General features: G+C 40.1%; 1 protein-coding gene across 5 annotated transcripts in view; it reads right to left on the bottom strand.

Moving 5' to 3' along the window:
* Positions 1-6,447: 6,447 nt before the first annotated feature.
* FERMT2 (FERM domain containing kindlin 2) overlaps positions 6,448-10,983 on the bottom strand; it is a 51,459-nt gene continuing 46,923 nt past the window's right edge. For all 5 annotated transcript variants that reach the window (XM_072116146.1, XM_072116145.1, XM_072116147.1 and 2 more), the window contains one exon: positions 6,448-7,651. In XM_072116146.1, coding sequence (XP_071972247.1) covers positions 7,478-7,651 — 174 coding nt within the window. In that variant the 3' untranslated portion in view covers positions 6,448-7,477. The remainder of the gene's footprint in view (positions 7,652-10,983) is intronic.

Here is a 10,983-nt window from a genome sequence, read left to right as displayed (position 1 = left end):
TTCTAATTCTGGACCCCATTTTACTCTAAAGTATGACGCACAGTTGCCAGCAGGAGACATCTCTGCTGTATGTGTTTTATCCTCACTATAATTGAAGAGCAGGTCTGGAGGTGATAGGCGCTCAGGATGTTCCTCTCATATCCATTTTCCAGAGTGCATCCATCATGCTGGCGCTCATCATTTAGTCTAATGCAGTGTGCGCAGGAAGCTGCAGATTACTCTGTAAATGGGAGAGAGCAGTAATGAGAGTGGAGGCCTGCATCTGTACAATGACTCGAGGGCAGTAACCTCTCGTCTTTCACTCCGCTTATAGAGTTTATGCAGATTTTATGTTTCATGTCATATTATGGAGGTCCTTTACCCTAGAAATTTTTTTTGTTTTTGTTTTTTTTTCTATGCCTTATGCAGAAGTTTTTTGGCGTCTTGATAGTGTGACTTTCTCTCCTTTTTGTTACCTTCACACCACATCTTTGTAAAGTGGGAGTGACAGGATGGGACACAGCATGGCCTGCACAAGAAAACTGATGCAGGTTATAGCTTAAATCTTCACAGACAGGACCGCACTGTAGTTCCGGTGTTGGGAATAAGATGGCCGCATGATAGATCCCCCCATTGTTCCATGCAGGGGCACATGCAGTCTATTGTAACTTCAGATCTACTATAACTTGAGGGGCTCTGTGTACCATCAAGATTGCTACTAGCCTTTCTTTCCGGGATCTCTAAAAGCTCCACTATCAGGCAAATTATTACATATGGACTAAAAAACCTTTGAAATTACTGCCCATTCCTACCCTCAGAAATTCTGCAATTGCAAAATTCTGCACACAAAAATATATTGTGTATAAACAGGAAACACTGTCAAAGAATAACATTATAAGTAAAGGATTCTATAACTTTTATTACTTCCAGGAATAAAAAAAACCTGTTGAAACATTTATTACTATGCTGAAGAAACACTTGGTAGGATGCCGGAACAGACACAACCGAGTCTTTCAATTAATGTGCATACCATGGATTAAGGATGGGCAACCTCTAGAACTGCAGCTGTCATGACTGGCAGAACATCATGAAAATAGGGGTCAACAATATCCTGAATGAGAACACTTGACAGGCGTGATCAGGTCTCTTGAAGGGAAACTCTCAGTCCTCCAAGTCACTTACAAAGTAAACATTTGTCGCATTGGTTGCACAGTCTGGTAAAATAACAGCATTTAGCGCAGATATGTTATGCAGATTCACATCACAGCGACCGACTAGTAGGTGGGTCAAGTAGGGGGCACAGAATGAGGGAGAGCTCAGGAATATGAGGTAGCCACTATGTGAATGGGAGCTGGATGGCAGTAAGGGGGACTTATAGTGTGTGTGGGGTGAAGCAAGGAATAGGGCAAAAAAAAAATAATGCATCTTTCCCCTCAACAAAAGCTGTGAGGTGTGCATCTTAGGCCTCTTTCACACTTGCGTTGCAGATCACATCAGAATCAGGGTTTGGTCAGTGAAAAAAGGACCTTTTTCATCAGAGTTAAATCAGTTTTCAATCAGAGTTTGTTCTGTTTTTTTGGTGCTTTCAATGCCTTTTCCATGCAACACGCGTGCAAAGAACTCAGGATTGTGGTCGATCTTCTCTATGGCAATTAATCAGTGAAAAACGCATTGGACTTGCATGCGTCTCAGAGTGCAATGCATTTTTGATCCATAGGACTTGTATGGTGCGTTTTGCACGCGCATGAAAAACGCAAGTGTGAAAGGGGCCTTACCGATTTATATATATGTGTAGCTGCAATGAGCAAAAATCAGACCAAACCCCCACCCAACAGACTGCAGGCCAAATACTTACTAGTGCTAGCAATACTTTCCTTTCCCAGGCACAACAGACAATGCCCTGGCACTGACCACATCACTTTGAGGAGAGGCTCTTTGTAGGAGTTTTAGAACACAGTTTGTTCCAATAATCTCACTCCATGGGGCTCATTTACTAAGGGTCCGAGGGACAGCGATTCCATCGGGATTCGCAAATATAGTTCAGTACAGCAGCTCTAGATCTGGGCCTCAAATCTAGCAGATACATGGAGCTACTTATGTCTGAACCTTGGGGGACACATCACAATTCTGGAAATGTGTCTAGTTTTGGGGATTTCTTAGCTTTGGGCTTGCGAGTCTCTTGGTTTTTTGAGACCAAAAAAAGTCATCCGAAAGTCTCAAATGTTTGTGCAACCCCTTACCTACACCTGCTCTGGATTAGAGTTTATTTGCACAAAACTTTGTGAAATGAAAACAAAAGTTGCAAAAAAAGGCACAAAAATGCTTGAAAGTTGGAAAAAGACAACAAAAGAGGTCAATAAATGCCTCCCCCCGTGTTCATCTGCCCTTAATGTAGGTGGGAGCCCATAAGGAAAGTTGTAGGTGACTTTTTTTTCTACTAAAATGTGAAGAATGTGGAGCTGCAATCTGTACCAGGGTTTCAGGAACTGGAAAAGGTCTTAAAATTTTAAAGTACAGAAATAATAAAAAAAATTTAAATAGTTCCCCCATTTGCCAGAAAAGGAAGCTGTCAAAACTCTGCCTCTTAAATGGAAAGTCTTCGTAAGCTGAAAGCACAGTGTAATTTCATGACTCACTCAGCGCTGCATTTTTGTGGTGTTTATTTCTGTCAAAGCCATGTAATTAGTGAGCAGCATCCATACATGATGGGTGACATTTAGAAATTGTGATTTTTTTTTAAGCAAAATTATAAATATTGCCCTTGTTTAAAACAAACAAATTAAAAAAAAAGGAATGTTTGTCTTTTAAAAAAAATTTATAGCATCAACAATGACAAGAACGTTAAATGATAAGTCTGGGTAAATCTTAAGGGTGCGGTCACATGTCGCGTTTAACGCATCCAATTAAAAACGCATGGCAAAAGCTGAAGAGAGGTTTACAAAACGCAACCGTTAATGCATTGTTAGCGCATGTGTTAACATCGCGTTAACACATGTGTTTGTTTATGCAAGTATTAACATTAGCATTTTGTAAACACAAGTGTTAACAGCCGTTTAATTAGGCAAATCTCTCTTCAGCTTTTGCAACGCGACGTGTGTCCGCACCCTAAAAGCCTCATAATACCTGCTACAAATAATGACCTGACCAGGCTAATTACCGGAGCTAACCACTTTATAGCCGCTATGATGCAGTTAAAAGGTGCCTTCAATTTAATTAGACCAAAAAAAAAAAAAAAAATCACAAGACACATACCAGAACAGGTTCACTTGTTGCCTATTTAACATTTCATTCTAAAGACTTTCTAGGGGTGACATTCACTCCATTTTCCTGGCAAACCTTTGTTGGATCTGACCTATTTGGGACTGCCCCAATGTCCCTGACAGGGCTGCAATCAGGGCAGATTTTGTGGCCGCTCCCCCCCCCCCCCCCCCCCCCCCCGCATTGTGCACATGAAACTGTGAGAGACGGAATCTAAAAAGAATCCAGAAAATCACAAGATTTGATCCCCTAGTTTTTCTCCTCATACCCTGCACTCATTACCTGTATTAATTGAACCCGTTTCCTATATAAAAGGCTCCTGTCTGCACATTCCATCCATCACCCATCACATTCCTTAATGGGCAAGATCAGAGAGCTCCAAGGACACCAGGGACAAAATTGTAGACCTGCGTGAGGCTTGGTTGGGCTACAGGACAATAGGTAAGCAGTTTGGTGAGAATCCCAGCCTGGGATCAAATACTTTTCCCCCAGTGTACAAGTACACAGTTACTTTGCATATCAAAATATTCATGGCCCCAAACAGAATTATAATATACATGAATTCCTGAAGTTGAACGCAATGTTAAGTATGGAGCCCATGACTTACCGCTTCACTATTCTGCCTCTGCACGATATGAGGTCACCATTGCCCATTTTGGCTGTGGAGTCATGTACTGCAGTGGTAGCGGACAGACCGGAGAACGGGAAACGGTGAGGCTTATGTCCCTATTTCACATCCGGAAAGTTGGTATATAGATGACGCTGTATGAAAGAAGGAGGATTGTGTGCGCATACACAGAGCTGGTGGGAATGCGCAGGGGCCCTTCATCCTGTCCACCAGCTTACCAAATGTTTGGCATTGCAGATCCCAAATTTTTTTTTATAAAAACACAACAGACATTAAAATAAAATGTTATCTTTTATTTAAAATAAAAAGCATTTATACATAGTTTTAAGTCATAATATATCATGTTTGAACACAATACCTTGCCATGTAGTATGTCTGAGGTGTCTCATGCAGCATTTTGCACTGAACATTGACAAAATAACACTCTCGGAAAAGAAAAAGGCAAAAACAAAAAACGGAGGAGCCCAGAGGTCAAATTTCTGGGGCTTTATGAAGTACGTAATTGTTACAAATTTTTTTCCAGAAACAGCTCTACAAGTGTTCGCGGGTTGCATCTGGTCATTGAAGCTCAGCCTAATAAACTTTATTGAAGCCAAGCTGCAATCCCAGACCGATCTCAAACTCTATTTCTGTAAGAAAGTTTTAGGGAAAACCATTTACAGGTTAAAAAAAAAAAAACCCAGAAACTACATTAGCCACAATGTTATGAAAGGATTCCCCCCCCCCCCAAAAAAAATGCCGTAACCATAATGATTCTACAAGGTAGATGTTAACTTGCACCAAATCTAGAATTCTCAATTCTGAAATTAGTAAACCTATACAGGCAGTCTCCGGGTTATGTACATGATAGGTTCTGTAGGTTTGTTCTTATGTTGAATTTGTATGTAAGTCGGAACTGTATACTTTATAATTGTAGCTCCAGACAAAATTTTTTTGGTCTCTGTGACAATTGGATTTTAAAAATGTTGGGTTGTCATAAGAACCAGGATTAACAATAAAGCTTCATTACAGACACCTGTGATAACTGTTACAGCTGTTTATTGTAGCCTAAGGCTAAAGTACAGTAAATTAACAACAACCAGAAGTCTGTTTATAACTAGGGGTCGTCTGTAAGTAGGGGACTGCCTGTTTATACCCTTCTATACTTAAGAAAGGTCAGACATTATATGGATCATGGGATGGTCTGGCATCAGTCCAATTGTTATCTTTATCATAGGTCAGTGATGGCAAACCTTTTAGACACCGAGTGTCCAAACTACAACCAATACCCATGTTTTTTTTTGTAAAGTGTCAATGCGACAGTTTAAGCAGTAACTTCTGACTCCCTGCTCTTTCACAGGTTTAATTTGTATCGGCATCTGAGGTAACCAATACAGTAGAAAAAAGGAGAAGAAGTTTGGATTATCATTGTAGCTTCCTTCTAGGGTCCTGAGCTGCCTGGGACTGCAAGAGGCCTTAAGTCCTGTCTGGCAAATTCTACCCTGGGGTGAAGGCAAGGGTACTCATAGAGAGGGCTCTGAGTGCCACCTTTGGCACCCGTGTCATAGGTTCGCCACCACTGTCATAGGTACAATAAAAACTGTCCAGAACCAGAGAGAAACCCTGATTGGCTACTATGGGCCTATTTCTATAACAAAAAGCTAAGCAATAGTGTTAAGGCTGGGTTAAAAGCCAGAAAGCATCTCCTCACTGTTCCGCTGCCACTTCTGTTCTACCGCTCCCCACTATTACTTCCTAGTCACATTGGTGCGAAAGGAGCAGAGACACCCGGTAACTGTTAGCATGCAACTGGAAATTGGAGTTCAAAAGGTTTAAAGAAAAAGACAAACAAAGTTGATTTGATGCATTATGAAGCAAACATACCTTGAGAATGCAGTAGCTACACTGATGCAGGATCATGTCTTGTTTAATCTTAGAGCAGTGTGGTTCTGCTCAAAAAACAATTATAAGATTCAGGAACTTGGGAAAGCTGGCTTGCATTCTACTTGCCGTTCATAAACACATTACACAGAGCTTCCTGCACTGTCCAGACTAATTAACCTGAGCTGGATGACTCATACACAGCAGCTGGGGGATGGTGCAGGATTGATTACTTCTGCCTGTAAGGCACAACACAGTGATAACATTATTCTCCGAAGCAATGCTAGAGGAAAAGCGCCGAGCCAGGCAAAGGAGCAACAGAGCCTCATTATCCTGAATTTTATGATTGTTTTTTCAGCAAAATCACCCAGCTCAGGGATTAAACAAGAAATATTTCTGCATCAGTGTAGCTACAGCATTCTCAAGGTATTTTTGCTTCATAATGCATGAAATCAAATGGTAGATTTCCTTTAACTCAACCCAAGTCCTGATCCTCCTACTCCCCCAATTTGTTGTGTGTATAAATCATTAGCACCAAAAGCCAGCAAATTACGTTTCTGGATATAATTGTTTTGTTTGTATTCTTGTCATAGATAGTTTTTCGTTATCAGTCCAAGAGAAAATGTTCTCATCCAAAAATGTCACCCCACACCCACTCCCCCCTCCCTCAATTTTACTCGGATCATATATATATATATACACTTCAGTGATAACCAAGAACATAAGGTTGTAGTGAAATATATTTAATGCTAAAATAACAATAAGTAATACATTCTTATATGCAGAGTACTAGAACTAAAGCAAAAAAACATAGGTGAGCAGGTAACAAAAAAATAAACACTGTACAATTTTATAAAATTTGTGTTTTTTACATAAGTTACACAAAAAAAACAAAAAAACAAAGAATTAACATATACTTCATTCGACCTTTACTTCATATAGTCATAAAACATTGCATATCTTAGCTGAGGACGCTGGTGAACACTACATTTTCACTTAATACTATATGGTGTAGACTGTAAGGAGACATACAGAGAAATGTAACTGAGCTATATGTACCAAGAGCCCATATGCAGTGGAGGCAGCCCAGAACCCAATATAGATCACAGAGGCAATTCTGAGGCAAGAGGTTGGCATCCATTTTGTCTACAAACTGCTGAACCTGTTCTGTTGTGGCTCCTAACTTGGACCACAAAATGGCTGCCAGATCTCAGGTTTAGAGTGTAAAAGTAGCATTTTTCTTTAAAGGCCACAGTGTTCTTTAAAAAAAGCACAAAATTGTTCAGGATGTCAAGCTAAAAAAAAGGTTTCATCAAAAGGGTTAAAAACCCGCAAGCTGAAGTTGTTGAGAAACAAAATACAAAAATGCATGCAGTAGACCTGATATTATGTAACAGTCTAAGCCCTTGATACTTGTCTAAGGTAATGGCTTTAAATTCTTGCATTTTCTTCATCCTAATTTTGCTGTTAGGCCCCTCAAACCACTGGCAGAAATAAGTGGAAAAAAACCTTTTAATTTCCACCATTTTTTGTAAATGTTTTCTTAAACAACAGGTGGTACTTGCTACATACTGTAGTATGGAAGTGCTTTGGTTAGTGTCCACAGCTTGTTAGATGCAGAATTTTCATAGGGTGGATACATTTCAAGCTTATGTTTATCTTATTTTTTTCTTAAGCAGCATACTTAGGAAAAAAAAAAAGGGAAAAAAATAGGAAAAAATGCTCAGGTTTTGTTGTTGGCCTGCACAGGTCTCACACCCATCCGCTTGTGAGTTTGAAAAACATCTCTTCATCAAGACTTTCATTCTGGTCCTTGGCCCGTGTGGAGAGGAAGATGTATCCCCCAATAAATTCATGAACCACTTTACAATCGACTTCTGTGCATATGAAGGAGAGTCGCATTTCATCTGCAAACTCCACTGTTACCTATTGGGTGGAAAAAGGACTCCATTACTGACTAAATACACATGCAAAAAAAAAAAAAAACAACAACAACAACAACCAGGGCTTGGAACATTCCAGACTATTCTGCAGGATTTATTGAAATTAGATTTTTGGATGAAGCTGAGTTGTGTATGCAGGGTTTTATCTTTACAGTTTTATGAGGAGTAGGCCATCTGAGTTTTCTTTTTAAAGGAAACCTACCATTTGATTTGATGCATTATAAACCAAACATACCTTGAGAATGCTGTAGTTACACTGATGCTGAAACTTATCTTGTTTAATCCCCGAGTTCAGTGGCTTTGCTGAAAAAACTATTATAACATTCAGGACCTTGGTAAAGCTGGATTGCATTCAGTCTGCCACATTACACGGAGCTTCCTGAACTGTCCAGACAGGACTGATCAACCTGAGTTCGATCACTCATACATAGCAGCTGAGTGATGGTGCAGCAATTGATTAGCGATTACAACATTCTCTGGAGCATTGCATACTAAGGCTACACTCACACCAACATATGCCTGCTGGGCGGGCATACATTCGGCGCCATGGAGAGGAGGAGTGGTGACCCCTTCCCTCTCCATAGCGTTGCACAGCGCTGTAACAATGGGAAAAATAGGAAATGTCCTATCATTTCCCTGATCAAGGAGCGGTGCGGTGCCGCTTCATGAGCCCATGTGGGACATATGTACGGCCACAAGCTTGTGGCTGTACACAGGGCCGGTTCTAGACAAAGTGGGGCCCTGGGCAAAACTAAAAGTGGGGCCCCAAAATAAAACTATTTTATGACCAGTCACAGTCAGTAAGAGGCTCCCTTTAGTATGGTAAAACAAACTGTAATATGGGAGAATTTTATAGGAGATAGATAGATGATAGGGAGATTTATGGGCAGCATGGTGGCTCCGTGATTAGCACTACAGCCTTGCAGCGCTGGTCAACATCTGCAAAAATTTTGTATGTTCTCTCTGTGTCTGCATGGGTTTCCTCCGGGTCCTCCGGTTTCCTCCCACACTCCAAAAAATTTGGGGAGGGGGACCGATATTTTCTGAAAGCAGACACTTGCCCCATTTTCAAAATTGCATCAAAGATTTTATAGACATAGGCGCCTTCATGCAATTTTGATTCAAATTGAAACATTTTATTAAAAATACTTAAAATTTGACTTTGATGGTAAAAAATTTGATCCAAACAGAAAATATTTACCTTCACATCTCCTAAATGTAATACATGGACATTTGTAGAGTTCACAAATGTGCCCTATTGATATGTTCACATGAATAAATCCACATAATATCACTAACTGTAATAACTAGATATCTGCTTTTCAGCTAGACATTTTTAGACAGTCACAACCTACAAAATATATCAATAAAACAGAATAAAAAGTAAAGGCGACATAAAACCTATAGAATTTTGAAAGCAGACAACCAGGCGATGCATTTGGCAATTAACATTCAAAATTTCCTCTAAAATATGTACAAATCCAGAATACTTATATAAAGAAAATCTACTTTCCTAAAAAAGTAAGAAGTGAGTAGAACAGACAGACCCCACACCAATATATTCACCAAAATAAGCAGCAAAGGGAACTGCAGAAAATTCACACAGATCTATCATTGTCTGTTCCTTACACAATGGTAACCCAAATAAATAACTATATATCCATAAACCAAGCTAATGAGATAATAAAAGTCACGTTTAGATGTCGCCATTGTATTATCACAATAACAGAACCCTCCGCGCTTCATAAGAATGAGAGTGAGAACGTCATAACATAGGTGTAAATAATGGAGGATGATGGGAAATAAAAACTTTATACCAGGACATGTGTGTGTTTTTGGTGTTACATATAACTTTATGGACATGTTCTGGTCACGGTGTAGTCACATTAGGCGAAGAGGATTGAATGTTCATCGTATCAGTCAATTTTCCCAACAAAAAATAACTATCACAAAATAAAAGGGAATAAGAGAGAATGGGCCACATTTATCACTTTTGTGCGCATAGGTGTAGTAGCTGCGCCTAAATTCTGGTGCACTGTTTTCAAGAATTATCACAAGCTTTTACAGAATTAGCACAACCATCTGTGATAAGTATATTTTCTGCCTCTTATTAATCACTTTACTTTAACACAGTATAGGCGCAATTTTGGCGCAGTTTCGGCGTAATGTTAGATTCAGGCACTTACATGTGATCCTGCTACAAGCTCCTCTCTGCTTCTCCCACAGCCCAGAATGGAGATAACACTCACAGCAGCACCCAGCACCCTGCACCCAGTGACCTCCTCAGCAGGGGCTTCTCCTGGAGGGGATCCCCCAGTGCTGATCTCCTGCTGACCCCTGTAATTCTGCACAGTATCCCCCTCAGAAACACTGGTGACACTGTGTAGAATTACATGGGGGACACTTGTCAGTACTATGTGCAACATTCTGTAACGTTCTCTTCTCTCTTGCTTTGAGCTCAGGATTCTGCAGAATGTTTTGTAAATAGAAGGTGATGAAGTGTAAATAGAGTCTGCAGCTCCTGTCTGCAGAGTATCTAATGACTGTATTATCTGTACTAGTATCTGCAGATTATTTCATGTCTGTATGATCTGTACTAGTGTCTGCAGTGTCTGGCTGAGCTCTGCTGCTAGAAATGAGCTAGTTCTGCAAAGGGGCTCAGTGCTTTCTTCTCAGATAACGCCACCTTCGGGCTGGAGTGTTTTTGCGCCCGTTTTTGCGCCTAAATGAAAAGTCGCAAGTGATGAATATCATTAGGCGCATCAAAACATCTGGATTGCTAGGATAAATGAGGGAAAGCTGGTTATTTTTTGCTGCGCAGCTAGCATTTAGTCACATTTAGTCACAAAAATGGCACAAAAAATGGTGCGCCTGAATGAAAAGGCGCAAAAACAACAGAAAAAAACGATTGATACATGTGGCCCAAAGTGTGTTCTTTGATTTGCATAGAGAAGGGTTAAAAACATGAATATTAGTTGATATTATCTCTTCTCAAAATGTAGTAACATATAAAGTGAATATTTCCATTATCTGTGAGGTGCAGCAGCTCCTGTGTGCAGCTAATGCTCCTTGCAGCCTGATGGCTAAGAATCTGGAGATGGGGGAGACACTTCAGGGGGCTGTATCTCTGGTTCTGTGACTCATAGAACCTCACTTCTTTTTTCCTATGAAAGAAGAGAGTCTCCTCTTTTATATGAATCTAAATTTGTGTTTCTAAAATGCAGAAAAACGGAGATATTAACTGTTAAACTGCCGTCGGAAGTGATATTTATATATAAAAATGGCACCTGATATTCTCACTTTAAACCTGAATAT

Source organism: Engystomops pustulosus, chromosome 7 (assembly GCF_040894005.1).
Source record: "Engystomops pustulosus chromosome 7, aEngPut4.maternal, whole genome shotgun sequence".
NCBI classification, from domain to species: Eukaryota; Metazoa; Chordata; class Amphibia; order Anura; family Leptodactylidae; genus Engystomops; species Engystomops pustulosus.
This window is presented reverse-complemented; position numbering and strand designations above follow the sequence as displayed.